Source organism: Hippoglossus hippoglossus, chromosome 17, assembly GCF_009819705.1.
Source record: "Hippoglossus hippoglossus isolate fHipHip1 chromosome 17, fHipHip1.pri, whole genome shotgun sequence".
NCBI classification, from domain to species: Eukaryota; Metazoa; Chordata; class Actinopteri; order Pleuronectiformes; family Pleuronectidae; genus Hippoglossus; species Hippoglossus hippoglossus.
The window spans coordinates 980,158-1,004,372 of record NC_047167.1 but is presented as its reverse complement, the minus strand read 5'-3'; the positions used below and the strand labels follow the sequence as shown (position 1 = coordinate 1,004,372).

General features: G+C 40.6%; 1 protein-coding gene across 2 annotated transcripts; it reads left to right on the top strand.

The window, feature by feature from the left end:
- Positions 1–888: 888 nt before the first annotated feature.
- Positions 889–24,039, top strand: exoc3 (exocyst complex component 3). Of its 2 annotated transcripts, none has more exons than XM_034612701.1 (16): positions 889–1,040; positions 1,573–1,765; positions 2,840–3,059; positions 4,986–5,158; positions 8,412–8,624; positions 8,908–9,086; positions 10,526–10,642; positions 14,791–14,908; positions 15,365–15,490; positions 18,180–18,280; positions 18,982–19,092; positions 20,354–20,495; positions 21,054–21,176; positions 21,413–21,574; positions 22,388–22,509; positions 23,717–24,039. In XM_034612701.1, exons 2-16 carry the CDS (start codon positions 1,622–1,624, stop codon positions 23,919–23,921), a joined length of 2,256 nt encoding a protein of 751 aa, XP_034468592.1. In that variant the 5' UTR covers positions 889–1,040; positions 1,573–1,621; the 3' UTR covers positions 23,922–24,039. The 2 variants fall into 2 exon arrangements, with proteins under 2 accessions (XP_034468592.1, XP_034468593.1); XM_034612702.1 differs by having other exon boundaries at positions 906–1,112.
- Positions 24,040–24,215: the final 176 nt, after the last annotated feature.

The window sequence follows — 24,215 nt, the reverse complement described above, 5'->3', positions numbered from 1 at the left end:
CGCTTTTCGTACTTCCACTCCGTATGATGTCATCATGGAATCGCCCGCTCCCCACCATCGCCCCACACCGAACAGGACAACAGGCAGACCTGTTGCTGAGCTAGACATTTTTCATATGATCCTCAAATTACATCAGAGAGGGTGCAATACCACCTTCATATGGGTTCAAGCTCACGTGGGAGTGGAAGGTAACGAAAACGCAGACATATCAGCAAAAAAGTCATTAAAATGAACGACAATCGACAATCAGGTACCACTAAGCCAAGCAGAAATAAAAACAATCATTAACGAATACACTCACAAAACATGGCAAGAATACTGGGATTTAAACAACACAGGAAGACATTTGTACAACATTCAAAACATGTAGGCACTGGTGAGAGGAGCAGAAGAGAGAAAGTCATTACTCGTCTGAGAACTGGTCATACAGGATTAAATGATAGACTTCATAAAATAAGCAAGCACCCAACCGGACTCTGTGAATACTGTTAACAACAGGAAACTGTCACTCATGTACTGATAGAATGTAATAAATATAATGAACAAAGAAAGGAATTAATATCAGGATTAAAAGACGAAAAGCAAATCATCACATAAAAAAATTTGTTACGAAAGACAAAAACATATACATAATCTTCTTAACAACTATTTAAGAGAAACAGGACTTAAGGAAATAATTTAATTTTAGGTTATTTGTTCAGTTTTGTTTTTGTTTGTTTTTATTTATTTATTTTTGTTTGTTTGTTTGTTTACTGCTAATCTACTGATCCACACTCCAGTCCAGAAGGTGGCGGTAATGCACCTATAAGCTGGTTTGCCAACCGCCAATAAACACTACAAGAAGAAGAAGAAGAAGAAGATTTTCACTCTTCAGAAACCAACGGCTGACGTCACGGACACGACGTACGATCTTAATCCACACTCCATATCAGCTGGTGGCGGTAATGCTCCAAATCGTTGTTTGCCAACCGCCGATAAAACCCAAAAGAAGAAGCAGAAACCGCTGTAAGGAGGAAGTGGAACCATAACAGCGCAAACACGTACTTAAAATTCTCGTTATATTTGTAGACATGGATTTCATCTTCATCATGTTTATGCTTTAAATCCCTCTGGTAAGGATATTTACTGGGATTGTATAATGAGCTTGTTTCACAGACGTTAAGATAGTGTTAGCCTCTTTCGGTTTGTTGTTAGCTTAGCTTATGCTGTCAAGTGTATTAAACTGAAAGATTGAATTTAATTTATGGGCTGAGCTAATGTTTTAATGGACACCTTGTATGTCACAGTAAATAGTATAACCGTCTGTTAGAGTAAACGCTATGCTACTTTGGGTAACCGCTTAGTCGTTAGCTGCTTGCAATATAATGTTTAAACTCGTTGCTACATTGAACCAGTTAGGCCATTTAACAGTGCAACAACTGAACAGCTCTGAGGAGAAGATGTGACAAAGGATGTGGCATAACTGTCCCTCTATGCTTCCTGGTCAATTTGTACCATGTCCCCATAACCTTACACATGAAGTGATTGTTGGTGTGTGTAACACTCTGGGTTACACTCTGTGTTTCTCTTTAAGCCTCGGAGCATTTACATGAAGCCCTCAGATACGATATAGAGAAATACTATGGAGGAGACAAGTCGGGAGGCGGTTGCCACCGCAGTGCAGCGGGTGGCAGGAATGCTGCAGAGATCTGATCAGCTGGACAAAGTGGAGCAGTACAGACGAAGAGAGGCTCGCAAAAAGGCCTCAGTGGAAGCCAGGCTGAAGGTGATGTGTTAACAGACAACAGGGTGCAATAACGGACACACACTTTCATTTCATGTATTCACTCACTCTTCTGTTCACAAATAACTGTTTTGTAAGTAAAATCTCAGAAACTATTGGAAAGCCTCACATTTTCCTCAGATGTCAGCCATCTGAGAACCAAATTTAATCACACTCATATGACAAAAGATAGTGAAAAGCAGGAATTCCTCACCAGTCCTCAGAAGCTGGGACCAGGGAATGGTTGATATATTTGCTTGGTAAATGATCAGTGATGAAGATTTGATTTTAAATGATAAATTAATAAAGTTGTCAAGTATTCAAAGAATATGTTAGTGAAGCTTGCATGTCAAAGTAACACAGCAAATGCAGTTAACGTGGCTTCATACCAGTTAACGATTCTACTGGAACAAACTTCTCTTTCCTTCCTGCTATCTCCCAGTCCAAACAAATGCATGTGATTTCCACAGCAGAATTAAAAAATGTCCTCCCCCAGCATGCTCCGCCAGGCGCCACCCCTTGCCTGTTGTTGTTTTGAACTGCTGCTTTCTTTATATGTGGAAGGTGAACTTGGAAACATTTCCAGAATATTGGAATGTTCATTTTTGAAAACGACTATATAAAGAAATCAAGCATTCATTTGTTTGCATTTTGTTTATAATTGACACAATAGAACCACACTGATAACTAGAAATACCAAACTGCAGTTGTATGCCTCCACCAACCAGTGCAGTGTCAGTTTACATAATTATGTTTTCCTGAATCATATGAGGACCCCATGACATTTGGCGACGCAAACCTAATCAATTAATCCTTAATGTAAGTGGTCAAAATTTAACTAAATTCACTAAAGGCAATATTGAGATATCATCATGTTTATAAGGCCAAAAACATATTTTGAGGCCACCCTTGGCCTTTCAAAACCAAAAATTGAGTCTGTTAATCTGCGAGTCTAAGTGAACATTTGTGCAAATGTTGAAAGGATTTTTTAGGTGTCCTTAAGATAATGCTTTCCCGAGAAGAGCAAATTGAAGTAACAATGATGTCTGTTTCTTGACCACCCCTAACGTTCTTCAGGCAGCCATCCAGTCCCAGTTGGATGGCGTTCGCACTGGTCTGACCCAGCTGCACAGTGCCCTGCTGGATGTCAAAGATATCCAGAGCTCATTGGCTGATGTGAGTAAGGATTGGAGGCAGAGCATCAACACCATTGAGAACCTGAAAGATGTCAAAGATGCTGTAGTTCAACACAGTCAGCTGGCCTCCGCTGTGGAAAACCTTAAAAACATTTTCTCTGGTAAGTTAATTTCAAGCCCACACAAAAGATGTGACTCATGTGTTACCAATCACAGGCAATATCAACAGTAGACAACATTAAATCTGAGTTGACTGAAATTGCACATACTCTCACCCAATCAATTGGTCACAGAGAAAAAAATCTGCTCATTATGTCCAGAACTAGATGAGCCACGGTGCATTGAGTGCCCTCATTGCATATTTAGTGGTCGCCTTTTAAATTAAAAAAATATATAAATAAACATAGTATTTGCTACACATTCAAATTATTCAATCAAATTAATTTAAGTGCTTGTTCTAATATGTTTGCACTCAAAGCATCAAACGTTAAACCCAGAGCTGATGGAGCATCTTAACACAGACGGGTTATTCTTCTGTTTTTAAATGATGTGTCATTTTGGCTGTTGAGCTGTGATATTAAAACTGCCGTTCACACTCAACTCTTACATGGCATGAAGCTGTAACTGTGTTTGTCTGAATGGTCTGTTAATAGAAAATGGTTTGTATTCATATAGCTAGTTTCTAGTCTTGATGACCACTCTGAGCACCTTACACTACAGTTTTGCCATCCACACACACACACACACACACACACACACACACACACACACACACACACACACATTTATACAGTTCATCTATGTGAAGCACTTTTAAATACAGTGCAGCACTCTAGCACTCTCCACCACACATCATCATTTAGACACTGCCGGCACAGTCATCAGGTTCAGTATCTTGCCTCAGGAAAGTTTGGCATGTGGAACCGGGGAGACAGGGATAACACTGCTCTACCTGAGCCACAGCCACAGTGTTTGTGCTGCTCCAGGGGCACCAGTGGCGGACCTGCCGGTGTTCTCTAGCGAATGCCAATCCAGCCGCACAGTGCTGGGCTATGAGCACAGGTACCACTCATGCATGCAAATTACTCGCTTTTTTGCATCTCCCGCTTTTGTAAAAACGATTTAGGTGAATTGTGTAATTCGTGGAGATCCGACGAGGTTTTATTTTTCGGGGGGGTATAAATGAGTGCCGGACGAATGTCCATATTTCTCTCACAAATAATCATGAGAGTGAACTGCATTGAGCAAAAAAATGAATCTACTGTAGGGCCAGGCGCCTCGCACGAGCTCCACTGACCGAGTCAGAGTGCCTCCAGCCCGGCTACGCCAGGGACACACCGGAGGCGAAAGCGGCGAGAAGCGAAAATTCTCGTGCTTCTCTCACTATTAACCTAAAGACCAATAGACGTGTACCCTACGCAGAGCCCTACGCCGTACCCTGACGTGCACCTCCCCAAAAATGTCTCGCCTCCATGCTTCGAGGCGATGCAGACCGCAAAAGCTGTGATTGGTCTGCTTTGTAGCATCGCATTTCCAGCAGACTCTGCACCATTTTTGAATTGAATTGAAGGAACAAACATGTACGACGTCTTTCTTTTCTGCATTGCAGTTTTTTAGGGAATAGTAATTGCTCTTCAACATCTATCAGCTCCAACTCCAACACAATACGCTTGTTATCACTCGCCATTGTTCTGAAGTAAACAGAGACGCCAGAGAATTTGTAAATAAGCGAACCAGAAACCGGAAGACACTTAACACTAGCATAGAATTATGAATGCATGGCACTGTGCGTAGGCTATGTGCGTACTTAGACACAGAAGCATGAATTGGGCTTCACACTTGTCTGACCAAGTGGTCGGGTGATGGATCCATCAATTGTCCAGTCAAACTGGAGACTCCTGCTCTAGAGAAGACACTATTATTGCTGAAACATCCTGGGCCTTCGATAGGTTTGAGGCAACAAGGAACCCATGAATTCTGACTGTCTCATCATGGAAAGAAAAAGTTCTTGTCTTGACCCTGTTACAGATGAACTTCTCTCCTGCTATCTCTTAAGCAATCTGTCTGTCACCTTTCTGTATTTACAGTACCTGAAATTGTTGCTGAGACGCAGCAACTGATAGAGCAGGCAGACCTGCTGCAAGCCCACAGGAAGCTGATAGAGCTGGAGTGTTCACGGGATGACCTCATGTATGAGCAGTATCGTATGGACAGCAGGAACACCAGTGACATGAACCTCATCTCGATCTACTTTGAAGATGTAAGTAACTTAACTGAAACACCAGGGAATTGTATAGCATCAGTGTGGTTTAGGGCTGCAACTAACGATTATTTTGATAATCAATTTATCTGTTATTTTTTTTCAATTCATTGGATAAAAATACAAAAGCTACATTTTACTCTTTCCAGCAGTTTATTCCAAAAGCAACTTCATCTTCTTGTACAAGGCTGTTTCTAAATGTATTACAGATTTCTGCAACTTAATTAAGATGATAATTTCAGATTCCGATATCTACATTTTAATTCTGACTAGTCATTATCCAAGTTCAAGATATCTTTCTTGTTTAATGTCTTTGAATGTCTTCGCCATTTTTCAAACGCTGACAGATGGTGTCGTTAATTTTCTGCCCCCACCTCAGGAGACGCTGCCACGGTGTGTGCTGTGTATTATATCAGACCCGACTAATCGATTACTAAATTAGTTGCTAAATATTTTTTTAATCTACTATAATCGATTCGTTGTTGCAGCCCTAGTGTGGTTAGGGAGACACTAAACATTGTAAGAAGTGTGTGTGTGTGTGTGTGTGTGTGTGTTTTGGTACCTTGATAAAGTATAATTAATGTGATTCAAACAGCACACATATTTTCATTGATTAATCTCTTATCTATTCCACGTTTTGGACATTTTGGATCACTGTTGAGCTTCTGTCACTAATTCAGCCCTTCCTGATCAGATGATGTTCTTGTAGTGTGAATAATTTGGAGGACCTGCCAGATTTTACTGATGGTGTTCTAATAAGGATCCAAAGTAAAAGTGTTTTAAAAGAAAATGTTTTCAGGAGAATTGCGAGCATGTCTTATCTCTGTTTTAATGATGAAATCAAGGCTGGGAAAAGTACATAATGTTGACTTTACCATGTAAGAGATCAGATTATTTCAATACCTCAATATTTTCTCCCCCAACATTTATTCTCCCTGAACACAACTAGCGGTACCCTCTAACAATTTGAGGTAGATTGCTGCCTTGGACCAAGCAGCAGTCAAGGCACAAAATACAAGTTTAAAGTAAAAAAAAGGTTGGGTTTATTTTTCCTAAAATGTTTACATTATATACAAACTCGGGCTGCACGATATATAGAAAATGTATCAACATTTGCGATATAATATATATATATATATATATATATATATATATATATATATATATACTAACTGCCAAAACCATAAACAAACCCGGGGGAGAACAACAGAAAAGGTAACTAAATCTCAAGGCAAAGATACCCGAATCCCCCCCACGACGCCAGCACTTTTAGTTCGGTCCTTTGCTTGAGGACCGAACTAAAAGTCCTTTGCTTTGCATTAAACCAGGCTCCACCCTCAGCCCTGCGGTCTCATTTATAAAACATTGCGTGGGATTCATACTAAAAGTGTACATGTGCACAAAAGCCGGAATTGAGAAAATTCCGATTTATAAAACCGTGCGCACGAACACCTGAACGCAATGTTCACTTTATAAATCAGTCCACCTGGAAACGTTCGTACGTGGATCTGCATTCAAGTCCCCCCTCCACACGCCCACTTTCAACCATAAATGGTCAATGCAAAGCACGTCATGAATATTAAATTATGCTGCTGACCAATGGGTTTCCAACGTGAGTCCTGACAGAGTCACGGCATCAAGCGATGAGAAGAGGAAGCGAAACTTTCTGACACTGACATTGAGGTGTTTGTTAGTGAGGTGGAGGTGAAGAGAGATTTTATGGGACAGCAGTGATGTCACTAATAAAGAGAATACACTGATACTCTGCTGCTGCTGTGGATAATACAATGTGTGAGAGTGAAGACGATAGAAAGAACCGAGCATGAAATAAAAAAAGATCCAATTCAAAGGTGGAGGCAAAAAAAAAAAAACCTCTCAGAATTTGAGGGAACTTGTTGTATTGTCTGTTCGTATTTTAATCATCCAAAACTACAGGATTATTAAATTCAGAGACAGCTGTGATGTCCTCAATCTATAGAATTTAACAGAATTATTATTATATGGTTGTGTTTGTACTGGGATGGTTCGGTTCCGTCGGTCGATCTGTGTGATACTGGACTCAATTCAGCACAACGATCACAGATCTATAGAATCTATATCAGCTGATCAGACATCGCTGAACCCTCGTTTCCTCCTCATCCTTCCATTCGCGTGCATCCATCACGCAGAATCACGCACCAGTGTCACGGCAGTATTTATTTATTTAGAGCATGGGACCGATTCCCTCACATCAGTGGATCCTAACCTCCACTCTGGGATATTATTTGGAAAGTTTCTTCATTTCTTGTAAGTGATCTCCAGTGCGCTCTGTGCGCTCTGTGCCTCTGTGCGCCTGATGGCACAGTCACGTTCACTGCAGCGATTTGATGATACACGCACAGTGTTAGAAGATATTATTAAAACTGTTAATGACTCGGCTCTGTAACTCCGCTGTTTAATGGAATCTGAACGTAATTAGCTGTAAGTTGTTTTATATATTTTTCAATTAAAAGGTTCGTCTGGAACAGATATGTTGCGGGAGCACAACTAACCCTGTTGTTTAATGTAAATGATGAAGTGGATCAATAATCTGCTTCAGTTCACCACCTCACGTCTGCGTCGCCACTTTCCCGTCTCCAAAACGTTCGTACGCATTGGTCAGAGTTTGCGTGGAAATACGCAAATTTTCCTGTCAAGTTTGTTTTTATAAATCCCAATGTTTGCGTGAGATGTGGGGTACGCGCGTTTCAGGCCCCTTTTTGTGCGTACGCAACGGTTATAAATGAGACCCCAGGTCTTTTGCCGGACCAGGAAGGACAACTCCAGGCCGATAACTCAACTGGGTTCATGTTACACCCACCTCAGTTACTTTTTTCCCCTGTATCCTGACATGAGTGCAGATACACCATCATGTCTTTTTTAATACAAAGATTTATCTTTACAAGAATAGTGTGTAGATAAAGACCATTTTCCCTTTCACCGAGTGCAGAGACATCTTTGTTGTAGGAAGACTTTGTAGTGAACAGCATATTCTTGCTGCAGGAAACATCAATTACTAATAAAACAAGTTTAAACCAATCTTCCTATATAGAAATATCAATTCATTTGCAAACAATGACCCTCATTGTAGTGGAGTTAGTAGATTTAGTCTTAAACTACAGACAGTTCATTTCACTTTTGAATAAACAAATGAGTTGTCATTTTTTTTAAATTTATGTTGCCGCATAAGTTAAATATTTAAGGTTGTCAGATTATAGCCTCTGTTCTTTTCCAGGTTCAGGGCTTGTCAGATGAGCTGGCAAAACAGTTATGGATGGTACTGCAGAGGTCCATGGTAACAGTTCGCCGTGACCCTACTATGCTGGTGTCAGTGGTTCGTATCATTGAGAGGGAGGAGAAGATCGATCGGCGTATGGTTGACCGTAAAAAGCAGACTGGGTTCATCCCACCTGGGCGACCCAAACAATGGAAGGACAAGATGTTTGTGGTAAGAAGAGGGATCAGAGTAATCATTTTTTAAATACTCAAATTTATGAAGAATATTAGTTTGGCAGTTGGATTGAAGTTTATTTTTCCTTTGTACTCAGTTTGCTCCCTGCGTCTAGTGGTTTTTCTTCACCCGACTCTTCATCATCTACTTCTGATGAGAATTCATCCTTCTCTTCTTTGATCCCCTCATCCTCATCTGGCTAATCCTGTTCTTTTGGATTTTGTTGTGGAATAAACCTCAGACAGAGCCATGCTCACTCAGCCCTGTGTATCTGTTGTAGGTGTTGGAGGGAACAGTCAGCACTCGCATTGAGGGCTCCCAGTCGGTGACAAGAGATGAAGATAAAATGTGGCTGGTTCGTCTTCTCGAAATAACCAGGAAATATGTTCTGGATGACCTCATTGTTGTCAAGAACCTCATGGTGCAGTGCTTTCCCCCACACTACAACACTTCCAACAGGTAATGGATACACAATTCGAAGTGAATCACTCTGTTTTTCTGTCAACACGGAGCAGGTTTCAGACACATTCCCTCACTAGTCCACTTTTGTTGGTCCTATGTATATTTTCACTGGCTCAGCAGCCAACAATTTTATAGGGGCCCTATATTGCAACATTTATAGTGAAAAGACATTTCAGTCGTTCCGTTAAACCAAGCCTATTCAATGATTCTCCCCATCACATTTGGGGTTTCACTGAAACGTCCGATAAACTGATTCATACCGTCCAATAGGTGCTCCATTGGATTTAGGTCAGTGGAACGTGAGGGCCAATCAATGGCATAAATGCCTTCAGGATCTGCCTACACAGGGGTGACGAGGACAGTAGCAGAACACAAAACGATGTCCACTAATGGGACCTGTCCTTACTGCACCGTGCAGCTTGATTGGCTTTTGTCAGAGAACACCAGAATAGACCGGTCCGCCACCGGCCCCCCATTGTCTTCACAGATGAAAGCATGTTCACACTGAGCACATGTAACAGTTGTGAAAAAGTTTGGCGACGCCGTGGTGAACGTAAGCTGCTAGGGGTGGAACGGTACACAAAAATCACGGTTCGGTACCTACCTCGGTTTTTGAGGCCACGGTTTGATACGTTTTCAGTACAGTAGAAACAAGGAACATAAAACAGATTTTTGTAATTATTTTTATTCAACCCTGGTTAACTATGGCTGTCACTTTCCTACTTAAGTTATTTTTTACAAAAGTCTAATGACAAAATAAACACTCATTCAAAAATAGTAAAATAAATATCCATTAAGGTGCAGCATGTAAAAAATGTACTGTACCTAAACTTCACTGTTATTGTATGATTATCATTATTAAATATATGTATTAGGATTTATTTTTTTTCTTTAAAGAAATGTACTTGTCCACATTGTTTGCAGAGAGGCTTTGATGCCCTGCTGGCACTAACAATGTCTCCGCTGTGGAGAACACTCTCACTCTAGAGACAGAGGTTTATAAAGGGCTGGTTTGACTTGCTGGCTGAAATGCGGACGAGAGGGAACTTGGTAACGGTTTCTAAATGGACAGATTAATATCCCTGAAGTTTACTGACTTGGTTCTATACTGTCATAATTAAGTGTTCCCTTAACGAGCAGTGTATATATGTATGTCTATGTAGGTAGATTCTAAACCCCACTGCGCCTGACGGCTATGCTGCCAGTGTGTATGACTGATGTGTGATCTATCCTATACATCTATATATGTATGTATATGAGTGAATGTTTGTGTGTCTGTGTATATACTGTATATGATATGTATCTGTGTGTGTATATATGTATGTATACATACATACATACATACATACATACATACATACATACATACATACAGAGTGCATGTGTACAGACCATTTAAACATTAACATGTGCAATTTTGCATATGTGTTTCTCAGGTTTTTCAGTCTCTACCACAATGCTGTGTCCACTCGTGTCAAAGAACTGGCTGCTGAGGACTTGGAGGCAAATGAGATCGTGTCCATGTTAACCTGGGTTCTCAACACATACAAGAGGTACACAAATAAATGTAAATACTTATAGCTGTATGTGAATTAGGTATATAATTTTGGACTTTCACCAGTTCAAAGACAGAACTTTATTAGTTAGTCAGCACATAGAAAACAAGGGGTTCAGTGCATTTCTAATGTGTATTGTCAATATTCTGATGTATTTTCCATGGTGTCTGTGCGACAACTCTCCATGGTGAACTCGATAAGATATTAGACAATGAATCAACCCCAGTATGTATAGATGGGTGCTTGCCTCCACTACATTAGGCTTTATCACAGTAATTCAACCCCAATATGATGATTGTTTGTACGGATGCACGATGTTAACTTTTCCGGCCGATACGATCACCGATAATTACATGCTTCACATGGCTAATACCGATAATAATTTCACGTTTCTTAAAAAAAAGTTCATAGCCTGCAGTTTATGCTCACCTGAGGGTAAAATTGCACAAAAAAAAAAAAAAAAAAAAAAAAAAATATATATATATATATATATATATATATATATATATATATATACACACACACACTACCGTTCAAAAGTTTGGTGTTTTCCATGAAAACTCACACTTTTATTTATCAAATGAGTTGCAAAATGAATAGAAAATATAGTCAAGACATTGACAAGGTTAGAAATAATGATTTTTATTTGAAATATTAATTTTGTTCTTCAAACTTTGCTTTTGTCAAAGAATGCTCCATTTGCAGCAATTACAGCATTGTAGACCTTTGGCATTCTAGCTGTTAATTTGTTGAGGTAATCTGTAGAGATTTCACCCCACGCTTCCTGAAGCACCTCCCACAAGTTGGATTGGCTTGATGGGCACTTCTTGCGTACCATACGGTCAAGCTGCTCCCACAACAGCTCAATGGGGTTGAGATCTGGTGACTGCGCTGGCCACTCCATTACAGACAGCATACCAGCTGCCTGCTTCTTCCCTAAATAGTTCTTGCATAATTTGGAGGTGTGCTTTGGGTCATTGTCCTGTTGTAGGAGGAAATTGGCTCCAATCAAGCGCTGTCCACAGGGTATGGCATGGTGTTGCAAAATGGAGTGATAGCCTTCCTTATTTAAAATCCCTTTTACCTTGTACAAATCTCCCACTTTACCAGCACCAAAGCAGCCCCAGACCATCACATTACCTCCACCATGCTTGACAGATGGCGTCAGGCACTCTTCCAGCATCTTTTCACCTGTTCTGCGTCTCACAAATGTTCTTCTGTGTGATCCAAACACCTCAAACTTTGATTCGTCTGTCCATAACACTTTTTTCCAATCTTCCTCTGTCCAATGTCTGTGTTCTTTTGCCCATATCAATCTTTTCTTTTTATTGGCCAGTCTCAGATATGGCTTTTTCTTTGCCACTCTGCCTAGAAGGCCAGCATCCCGGAGCCGCCTCTTCACTGTAGACGTTGACACTGGCGTTTTGCGGGTACCATTTAAAGAAGCTGCCAGTTGAGGACCTGTGAGGCGTCTATTTCTCAAACTAGAGACTCTAATATACTTGTCTTCTTGCTGAGTTGTGCACCGGGGCCTCCCACTTCTCTTTCTACTCTGGTTAGAGCCCGTTTGTGCTGTTCTCTGAAGGGAGTAGTACACACCGTTGTAGGAAATTTTCAGTTTCTTCGCAATTTCTCGCATGGAATAGCCTTCATTTCTAAGAACAAGAATAGACTGGCGGGTTTCACATGAAAGTTCTCTTTTTCTGGCCATTTTGAGAGTATAATCGAACCCACAAATGTGATGCTCCAGATACTCAACTAGCTCAAAGGAAGGCCAGTTTTATAGCTTCTCTCACCAGCAAAACAGTTTTCAGCTGTGCTAACATAATTGCACAAGGGTTTTCAAGGGTTTTCTAATCATCCATTAGTCTTCTAAGGCGATTAGCAAACACAATGTACCATTAGAACACTGGAGTGAAAGTTGCTGGAAATGGGCCTCTATACACTTATGTAGATATTTCATTAAAAACCAGACGTTTCCACCTAGAATAGTCATTTACCACATTAACAATGTATAGAGTGTATTTCTGATTAATTTAATGTTATCTTCATTGAAAAAAACAGTGGTTTTCTTTGAAAAATAAGGACATTTCTAAGTGACCCCAAACTTTTGAACAGTAGTGTGTGTGTATATATATATATATATATATATAAAAAAGTGAAGTAACGCTGGCTGCAAGCGCCCTGTATTCTCGCCATACATCTTTGTCGCGATGACAGACTCTAAGGTGACTTATGAGATTGGTAGGGTTCAAATTTGCAAATGTTTTTCCCCATCTGAACCTTTGCACATTTGTTGCAAATTGCAATCCTACAGTTACTCTCAGAAAGTGTGAAAAACTTCCACACCAGCGACACAGTTTTCAGTTCCGATGGAAACACATCACGCAGGTATGGACAGGCACGGATGTATGATGTCATGAGCACGAACAGACGCGCTGTGCTTATCGGACATCTTATCGGCTATAATTTCCGATAAATAAATAATAATATAAAATTCCCATTATCGAGCTGTTAATATATCGGACTGATATATATCGTGCATCCCTAATTGTTTGTATGATTTCCCTTCACATCTAGACTCTAAATTACAGTCTACTGATAATGTTGTTATAAAACATTAGTAAATCATATTTACCAAAATATCCAACAGTTAATTTAAAGGGGACATAGCATGCAAATTCCACTTTGTTAGTGCTTCTACAGGTTAATGTGGGTATCTGGCATGTCTACCAACCCAAAAACTCTGGGGAAAAAACACTCGCGCGTTTTGTTATAGTTCCTCTAAGTCAGAAACGTCATGCTTGAGCGACTCGATTGCGCTTCCTGGGTTTTGTGTCGTAACAAGGTACTGGAAGTCTCCCTACATGGTCTTGGCCCCCCACACTCGCTACGCCGGGTTTACACCGGAGGCAGCGAGGCAGCGCCGTTCCCAAGCACGCAGCCGGGCTGTTCACACGGGACGAGCATTTCTCCGCTGGTCAGCCCGCGATTCACTCACATGTGGCATTTGTCTGGATCGTTGGGACTGGGAGGCTGCAGCAGCTGCTCGGGAGCGACTGCTCGCTCTCCCATGCATGAGCTGCAATTTGTGTCAGCGCCACACAGCCAGCAGTGTGGAGGACTTCTGCAGTGTTCAGCGCTACTGTAACCCCCGAACCCCGACATTCAACGGGTACAACAACAAGCGGAGAAAGCAGAATCGCGGGCTGACCTTATATATACAGTCTATGGGGCTGACCAGCGCGGAGAAATGCTCGTCCCGTGTGAACAGCCAGGCGGCTGCGCGCTTGAGAACGGCGCTGCGCTGCCTCGCAGCGGTCTTCCACACTGCCAGCTGTGTGGAAGACTTCCGCAGTGTTCAGCTCTACTGTACGCCGGGTTACAGTAGTTACGCCGGGTTACAGTAGTTACGCCAGGGTACACCGGACGCGGAAGCGCCGCTGCGAGGCAGCGCAGCGCCGTTCTCCAGCACGCAGCCGCCTGGCTGGTCACACGGGACGAGCATTTCTCCGCGCTGGTCAGCCCCATAGACTGTATATATAAGGTCAGCCCGCGATTCTGCTTTCTCCGCTTGTTGTTGTACCCGTTGAATGTCGGGGTTCAGGGGTAAATGATGGTCTTCATAGCCCCCCCCACCCCTCTCTTTCTCTCTCTGTCTGTCTGCTTGTGTGCTTGTAGTGGATGGGCAGAGGGGGACATTTAATTATGTGATTGGGAAAATTAAAACTCCAGGACAACAGAAGGGGAATACAAAGTATGGGATGCATATTTGATAATTTATATCATATAAAATATGTAATTTATATCGTTTAAAATCATGAGGGGGGAGGGGGGAGCTGGCTCATTAGCATTTAAAGGAACAGGCACTCAAAACAGGTCACTCTGTGGAGGGCTGTTTTATACAGGGTAAAAAGGGTGCTGTTTTAAATGATCCTTGTGGTATTTTGATCAAAGTATGTTACAGACATTTCATTAAGACCCCAAGGAACCATATCAACTTGTGGTAAAATGGGCATGCTATGTCCCCTTTAATGTAAAATATGTATCAACTCATTATGTGTTATCACAAGCTTATAGAATCCAAGAGGCACCTGCAGATGTAAATAGTAATGAGTCAAAGTCTGTTCATGTGTATGTTTCAGTGTGGAGATGATGGGCCATCCAGAGCTCCATTCAGAGTGTGACATCAACCAGCTGGAACCTCTGCTGCCTCAGGATGTGGTGAATGACCTGCTCAGCAAATATGTCAAGACTTTTACAGTAAGCACCACACACCAAGAGGGAAGTGAATACATTTTGACTAAATTATTCATTTAGTTTGGTGCCTTTATACACATCATACTTGCCTATATTTCATTTGGAACAATGTTAGAAAATTATCCTTTTGTTTACTTCAGAAAAGTGCACATGGTCAACTGGACTTGCTTGTGTTTCTTTTCATCGCTCATCCAAGAGTTTTCTTCAGTTCTAACCAACTAATGGGAGGTTTTTAGGTTTTTAACCTCTGTGGGTCTGTACCTGTGTTGAAAGTTATTATGTTAAGCAGGAAGGTCAGTGAAACCCCCACTAGTTAGTGGGTTGCTGGGGGCCGTTCCAGTCAAGGTGCGAATGGCTTGTTGATACCTGTAAATCGTAGACCCACTCTGCTATTGTGTGAGTCATTAGGGTCACAGTGGTTTGGGTGTTTTTGCTAAGTGTGATTGTCCATGTCTTCAGTCAAATATAACAGGCTGGCTGAGGAAGGCCCTGGAAACCGATAAAAAAGACTGGCAGAAAGAAACGGAGCCTGAGGCTGACCAAGACGGATACTACCAGACCACACTGCCTGCCATTGCATTTCAGGTACCCCCCACACAAGCACACTGTCAATTCACTTCAGACCATGCTGTATTCCTGACCCTGAATAAACACATGAATACATTGTTAATGGGATTGAGGTGCTGGCTCAGGAAGGACACTCTGGCCTTAAAAATAATTTCTGAGATATATTTCAGTTTGCACATTAGCCATGTATTGCACTGGCAGAAATTAACATTTATCAGTCAAAAAGTGAAAACAACAACACTTTGGCAGTGAATATACATGATGGCTGCTGCTGAGTGAACCTTGTGTGTTTGGCTGCAGCTTTAAAAAAAAACAGTTTTCTATGCAGAGCAAAATCCAAGAATCAAGATAAGAGAACTTCACACAGAAGAGGAATTAAAAAAGAGGAAAAACATTAATAGCTTTATTATCCAAAAAAATAGCTGTTCAACTCCAGTAAATCAATCAAATTTTATTTGTATAGCCCATATTCACAAATCACAATTTGTCTCATAGGGCTTTAATAAGGTGTGACATCCTCTGCTCTTAACCCTCAACAAGAGTAAGGAAAAACTACCAAAAAGTAACATAATGGAAAGTAAATGTATTGATGGATTATTGTCGGTAATGGTAGAGTATCTGAGTAGACATATCGTATATCAAGCAGTCTTGTTGTAAATAATAGTCCACAATTAGGATCCACCACCACAATCAGATGCCACCATAATCCACAATCCATCGTCATGATCCACTGCCGCCATCAGGATCCACCATCAGCTGCCACCTCGATCATGGTCCACCACCACTATCCACAATCAACTGCCATACGATACTGGATCTTCCAATATGATCACGATCCTCCGGCATGATACAGGATCCGCCATTTCGATCACGATATCTGATTCATGATCCACCATCATATTTCATGATGTGGCCGCAGCTGCGGCCCTGAATCTGCAAACGTTAAGACACAAGGTCTCCGGGGAAGAAGTCAAGTCAGTAACATGTATCGATGAGACATTAATGTCTTTAATGTGATAAAGAGGGAGAAGAGGAAAGAGAAGCTCCATGTGTCCCCCGACATTCTAGACCTATAGCAGCATAACTACGAGCAGGTCCAAGACAAACCTGAACCAGCTCTAACTATAAGCTTTATCATAAAGGAAGGTTTTAAGCCTACTCTTAAACATAGGGAGGCAGACACCCTGTCTGCCTCCCGAACTGAAAGTGGGAGATGATTCCACAGGAGAGGAACTTGATAGAATTTGATGATCAATAGTGTTGAATGCTGCACTAAGCTGATCTGCTGCATCTAACCAAGTTAACTTCACAACACAAACGGGCTAACTCAGTCACGCTGACCACAGAGGGGCAACAGAGACCACGCTGAAATTGCATCTGACTAGATAACGCTGGCACAGTTGTGTGAGGCGATTTAAGAAAGTAATGCGGTAGGTGCTCCACAATCCTGCACAGCTTGTCCATGCAGGACTTGGGGAGCCCTTGAGAGGATGCCATCAGGTCCCACTACTTCTTGCCTTGAGCTCATGTCTCACCTGGGTTGTTGAGAGGGACAGATTTGAGCACTGGGGGTTTGTGCTGTAGGGGGCTGGTGGGTAAGGTGGTGTCTAGTCTAGTAGGTCTCACATGTCAAATACTGCTCATGGACACAAGAATCCAATGAATTTGACTTTTTCAGAAATGTGTCTATTTCTATCTATTTCAACAGAGCATTTAAAATGGTGTAAAAAGTGCAGGTACAAATGCAGTATGGTTATATCTCCTGTAAAATCATCTCAGGAGAAAAAACAATACAGTTAATGCTGTGATATGTTGTTACTTCATTATAGTTTGTGCCAAAATGTAGTTCACATGTCTGTCTCATGTGGAGTTCATTATGAAACTATTGAGTTTTTAAAAAATGTGCAGGAGACAGCTTAAATAAGGCAACACCGAGTTAACCATGAACAAAAACTGTTGAGAGCAGTTTTAAGTTGCAGCCTAAGTTGCCATGGCAGCATATCTTGGGTTAAACCTAACCTCCTTTCATAGCACCAGTTAACCTTGAAGTTACTCCCAATGTAACAAAGTCACCCCTGAAGTTCCCTGATAAGCTAGTGAACTTGCTTCGTAGTACAGGCCCCAGATGATGAGTCGTACAGGTTTTAACCAGATTCAGAACCAACAAATGTGTTGTTTTCAAGCCTCGTTATTGGCCGCTGCTCTGCAGGAGTGTACTTTTGTGGAGGAGGGTCCCCTCCAGTCTTCTTTATATAATTATTTTGCTCTTGGCTGCTGCAGCATCAAAGCCACTTCATTGTGCTCTTGTGTACCAACATCCTCCTAGAAATTCCAAATTCAGTTGAAGACTGACTCACCAAGGCCTTGCGCATGTAATAGTCTTAAGATGTAAAAGATAGCCTTCTGCATTAAATTATCTTTGTTTATCAGGGTCTCTGCTATTTAAATGGTACATGCATACAATCATTTTGCAGTGTTCACTATAACAAATGAGCTACAGTAAATTTTGTATTTCAATTTGGACACATCTGTGAACATTGAGCCATTGTGACCTATGGTTTACTGAAAAAAGTGGAAGGGTTTGAATATCTCCTCTAGCCAGTGTTTTTTTGCTTGCTATTGTGAGTGATAAAAACATTTTCTAACAACATTAATTTAACTGATTCTCTACCTCATTTTCATGTATTTTCACATCACTCTTTGTCAGATGTTTGAGCAGAACCTTCAAGTTGCTGCACAGATTGATGGGGATTTCAAAGAGCAAGTTCTGAAGCTGTGCCTGAAACAGATGAACACTTTCCTCATCAGGTATTTTTTACTTTCTTACTAATATCTTTTAAACATATCATTTTAGAATCATGGGATTTATTCACGATCACCAACAGCCAGGGGCCTTAATCTAACTACCCTTTTCTAAAAATTTGAAAAGGGTAGTTAGATTGACCTGCTAGTAAAGGTATCCTGATTTCGATGTGGTGTTATTTTATTTAAATAGAGCTTTTAAAGATCAGTTTATTTAACATTTTAAGCTTCTTAACTTTTTTCTCCCAGTTGTTGTGCCAATGACTCAAATTTAAAAAGCCAAACACAAATGTTTGCAACACTTCCTGTACACGTTTCAAAATAAAAGCTCTCCAGCGTTTCTGTTGACTGAATTAATTTACTTTTATTCTGAAATATTTGCAGGAGATGCACGGCTTCAGTTTTAAAAGGTTATTAAAAGTTAACGTAAAGAACTTTAGGTGATGGACAGTAGTTTCTGTTCTGCCTGTAGCACTTAATGGAAAGCAAGCAAGAAAAAATTACCAATTTAGTCAGCATAGAAAGCTGTCAGAATCAATTTAGATTGATTTAAAATTTAAAATTTCCTAAAAAGCATAACATGGAAACATAGGTAGAATAATAACATTTATAATATTGTTTCTATGTAAAAAGTGATGAATTGAATGAATGCCTGCAATAAATCTAATTATCAGTGTAAACCTCACAGATGTTTGTGTTGTATGTAGGTACAGAGAAGAGGCAATGGCCTACAAAGAAGACCACTTGAGAGACAGAAAGCTGCCTCTGTGTTACGTCCAGTACATGATAGCCATCATCAACAACTGCCAGACATTCAAGTAAGAATTGATTTTGTCCATGCTCTAGTGTTTACACTTTTTTACATTTTTGTCAGAATGTCAAAATGTTTGATGCATGTCCATTTCAGTTGAGTTTGTTCGTCATAACCTAAGGTTATTATTTTGGGGGAATTTAAGCTGTTTCATGAGGTTGCTACCTAAGAGATAGAGAGGGTGATCCCCCTAACCAGAACGTCGGAGTGTTCGATCCCTGTCTCCTCCAGTCTGCATCCTGAAGCCTCCTCAGGCCAGATGCTGAACCTGAATTGCCCCTGATGGCGGTACCCACAATGTATGAATGGTGTGTGATAGAAAAGGCTTTTGTATACAAGCTGTGCATGAATGGGCCAATCTGACTTGATGATATGTAAATTTCACTACAGTTTCCAGTTTGGGTTGCTATGGAAGCCCATTGTGATGAAGAAAATAAAAATCCTGTTTCTCATAATTATGACTTACTATCTCATAATTATGACTTACTATCTCATTATTATGACTTAGTATCTCATATTAATACTATCTCAGGTATTCTGCATACCTTGGTTGTAACGAGTGGTTATTTGAGTTACTGTTGCCTTTCTATCATCTCGAACCACTCTGCCCATTCTCCTCGGACCTCTGACATCAATAAGGCATTTTCGTCCACACAACTGCTGCTCACTGGATATTTTCGGACCATTCTCTGTAAACCCTAGAGATGGTTGTGCGTGAAAATCCCAGTAGATCAGCAGTTTTTGAAATACTCAGACCACCAACAACCATGCCACGTTCAAAGTCACTTAAATCCCCTTTCTTCCCCATTCTGATGCTCGGTTTGAACTTCAGCAAGTCGTCTTCACCACGTCTAGATGCCTAAATGCATAGAGTTGCTTCCATGTGATTGGCTGATTAGCAATTTGTGTTAACAAGCAATTGAACAGGTGTGCCTAATAAAGTGGCCGGTGAGTGTATATATCACTGCAAATGACGAAAAGCAGCATTTTAAATTTTTATCTTTATCTTTTTTCATCTTGTTTTCAATTTCTTCTTTACCTAGAAGGGAGCTCTGAGCACGCTTACCTCAGCCAAATGCTATCTTGCTATGTCAAAGCAGTGTTTCCCATTAATTTTGTAGACTGTGGAGGCCTGCCATATTCTGATTTGTCCTGCCTTCATAATAAACCCAAAGATATTTTATACCTCTGTATTTCAAATGTATTTATTATACTGTAGTTTACTGTGTACCATATTCTAATTCATGAATTGTTTGTGTGCTCCTCAGGGAGTCCATCAACAGTCTGAAGAGGAAGTACTCTCAGTCACTAGATGCCACTGACAGTGATGCTGCTATAGAAAGGACGCTCAATGAGGTGGCTAAGGAGGGATGTCAGTTCCTATTGGACGAAGTCTTTCTAGACCTTGAAGTAAGGACATTTCAACTGTACTGTATTTATTGTTTATATGAAAGGTGTTTGTTCTATTTGTAGCAAAGTCTTTGTTCTATTATACAGAACAATTTAAAGCTCAGGCTTTTTCTCTCTTGAGCAGCATAGAAGACAGATTGGTAGTGAGCGCAAGGATTATTTGGTATTTTATTCCATACTTTTGAATTGGTGTAAGCGTAACTGAAATACTATTAAAATAAAATCCTGCCTCATCAGTTTTTTCACAGTCAAAGTAAAACAACTTATGTAAAAATTCTGGTTTACAAGTAGTTAACAAAGTAAAAGTAATTGTTTACAGTTACAAATCTTTGCAGTGCCTTCACAGATGGTATTTATGTTGATGTCACTTGTTTTGTCAAAGGGACCACATGTGTGCACTAACCAATGCATAAATTAGCTTTAATTAGACAATTAAAGCCCCTTTTGCATTCCATCTTAATTGAGAGTAAAATTAAGGCACAAAACCAGCCTTTGACATAAGGTTACTGCAGTGATTAATGCATTCAGTTGGTTTCATTTTGACTATGCATTTACCAGAATCACCTGAATGAGCTGCTGACCAGGAAGTGGCTGATAGGCTCTCATGCTGTGGACACTATCTGTGTGACAGTGGAGGACTACTTTAATGACTTCAACAAGATAAAGAAACCCTTCAATCAGGTAGGAATGGCACTGACCTGAGGCCCTTAGCAGGATGTCTTCATACAATTCTAATGTTTGTTTGTTTGATGTAAGTGTTTGTCAGTGTGGAGCTGACTGACTTGAAAAGCATCCAACATGTGGATGTGATATATTGTCACAGATCCACAGCTGCCAGAGAGTTGTGAGTGCCATCTTGTGTTTTAAATAGAGATTATTCATAAGATCTAATGTCGTTTTGGCTGTGGTGTGCGCAGGAGATGACAAGTGAGGCCCTGCGCAGGGTGGTGGTGGAGTACATTAAAGCAGTGATGCAGAAGAGGATCACCTTCAAAAACGCTGATGAGAGGAGGGAAGGAGCAGAGAGGATGATCAAAGAGGCTGATCAGTTCAAGTTCCTCTTCAGAAAACTGGCTGCTGTGAGTTTACATATAATGGATTGTGGCATTGCAACATTATTCATGCATTATAATTATATAATGGATTATGTCATTGCAAAATTATTCATGCATTATAATTATATTAACCATTAACTACTTTGTAGGGTTGATTTTCATAGACGACTGGTAGTCATTAGTCAACTAGTCGATTAGTTGTTGCACAGTTAGGATAATGATTTAATTATTTTAAAGATATTTCTTAGAGGCATCAGAAAATACTTACTTCTAGGCCTTAAAGATTGTTTAAAAAGTAACATTGCAAACACTGTGCTACATACCAGAGAATGTGAATGTTCACAATAATGAACACTTAAAAAATAAGCTATAAGGACCGAGTGTGGCTCATAGTCTGAACTTATAATGAGCGATAGATAATGCAGTGTTGAGCAATGTGTACATGCAGTGGTTGTACAATGTTTTTATGTAAATGATCTGGTATTTGTCCCACTGGGCATCCAGTAATGTAATGTTAGAGAAAACTGCCATGTTAAGTGGCTGGTAAACTACTGCCATTTTCTGAATAAGAAAACCTGTTTGAGATCGAATAATTATTAAATTTGCTGGTTGACATGTCATTACTATCTAATAACCACAGGGACCAGCCATGTAAACCCTGTCCGTCTGTCCTTGACTGCACAGTGAATCAGTACACTGCTGTATTGTAGCTGAACAGATCCAGTGTGCACAATGATGGAGGGCTGTTCTGCTGCTCTCTCTGTTTAGCCAATGTAACCTGGAAAACCTGTTGGGTTTGGAGGGGCTTGCTTAACCTTGGTTGATTGTCATGTGTAGGGTGAAGACACAGACCGTCTTTGCGGAGCCATCACTGCCATTGCAGAAGTTTTTAAGCTGACTGACCCCACACTACTGTACCTTGAAGTCACCACTCTCTTGTCCAAATATCCTGACATCAGGTACACACACACACACACACACACACACACACACACACACACACACAATATGTTCCAAATACATATTTTTTGGTCATTTAATTCAATTTAATTTTTATAGTCAAACAATCAATCAAATTTTATATTGAAGACCATATTCACAAATCATCCTCATCATGTGTGACATCCTCTGCCCTTAACCCTCAACAAGAGTAAGGAAAAACTACAAACAGGGTAAAAAGAAGTGTAGAAGTGTAGTGAAGCTAATCCAGGAGAAATGTGGTCTCTTTTCCTGATTCTTGTCAGGACACGTGCTGCAGTATTTTGGACAAGCATTATAGTGCCAAATCATAACATAAATTATCTCATGGCACTTAAACATAGTAAGGTCAAAACCTTTAAATTATAGAGAAAGCAAGCACTTTGGCCACTGTGGAGCGAAAACAACTCCCTTATCAACAGGAAGAAACCTGTGCAGACTCATTGTGGGCGGCCATCTGCCTCGGCTGGTTGGGATGAGAAGAGAAAACTGGGGAGTGAGGAGAGGTGGGTGGAAAGAGGGAAGATGAAAGAGAGGGGAGAGGCAGAGAAAGAGATGGGCAGTGTAGGCCTATAGCAGCATTACTAAGTGATGGTTCAGGTCTCACCTTAGTCAGCCCGAACAATAAGCTTTATAGTAATGGTAAATGGTCTGTATTTATATAACGCTTATCTAGTTTTGTTGAGGAGGACCGCTCTACCCATCAGCCTTTATCAAAAAAAGCCATTCAATTCTCAGTTTTTCATTCTCATGTGTTTTTTTTTATGTTCTCATGCACGCACCCATACACTTGGTTGTATGAAAAAATAAGCTGCTCTTAAAATCAATATGTGCTGCAGTTGTCAGGTAAATTGTGAGGTAACAAACTATCTTTGTTAAATTAAAATGAATCTATAATAGCCATTAAATATTTATTCAGTGTGATAAACTTTCTCTCTGTCACATGTTAGAAGATCTGTTGTAATACCGGAGTGGACACAGGGAAAATCTGGAAAAGCAAAATGATTCCCCTAATCTATAAAAAATATCTGCTGCTCTTAATTCAGCATTAATTGTAAACTAATTTCCCCCTGTCAGAATCCTGCAGATTAATGAATTTCCAGTGATCTGATTGGTCAGTAATTGGGCCGTTAACAGGTTTTGCTCTGTTGTCTTGAACTTTTTCTCTCTCTCTCCTACACTCCATAGGGAGGAGCACATCCAGGCATTGCTGGCAGTGCGTGGTGATGCCAGCAGGGAGATGCGCCAGATGATCATTGGGACTCTGAGTGAGAACAAAGTGTCCTACTCTGGTATCACACAGCCCATCTTCAAAGACATCACCGTGCCCACCATGACGATGACAACAATGACTACCATGACCTCCATGGCAACTGCAAAGCTGCTCAAATAAAACTAATAAACATGCGAGCATCTCCAGCCTAACCACCGTCAGACACAATAACATAAGCACATTTCTCTTTGTCCATCCAGCAACTGTTATCCCTATTAAACACAATTTGCTGTTTTGCGTTGGTCCTTTTCTTTCCATTCTAATCCCATGCCAGTTTCAACAAAAAAATAAAATTGTACTTGTTAAAACTGATTTACATGACTCCTTATTAGAGTTCAAAGCTTTACAGGAAGTGGTTCCCCACTTTTGCTTCTCTTCTTCCTTGTCTTCTTTGCTTTTCTGGTATCAAAGTGG

What these genes read in the sequence shown, in the direction of transcription:
- exoc3 (XM_034612701.1), top strand. Translation starts at nt 1,622, where the DNA reads ATGGAGGAGACAAGTCGGGAGGCGGTTGCCACCGCAGTGCAGCGGGTG. An exon ending in CAGTGGAAGCCAGGCTGAAG is followed by an intron (nt 1,766 to 2,839) that starts GTGATGTGTTAA and finishes AACGTTCTTCAG; the next exon opens with GCAGCCATCCAGTCCCAGTT. An exon ending in GGAAGGACAAGATGTTTGTG is followed by an intron (nt 8,625 to 8,907) that starts GTAAGAAGAGGG and finishes TATCTGTTGTAG; the next exon opens with GTGTTGGAGGGAACAGTCAG.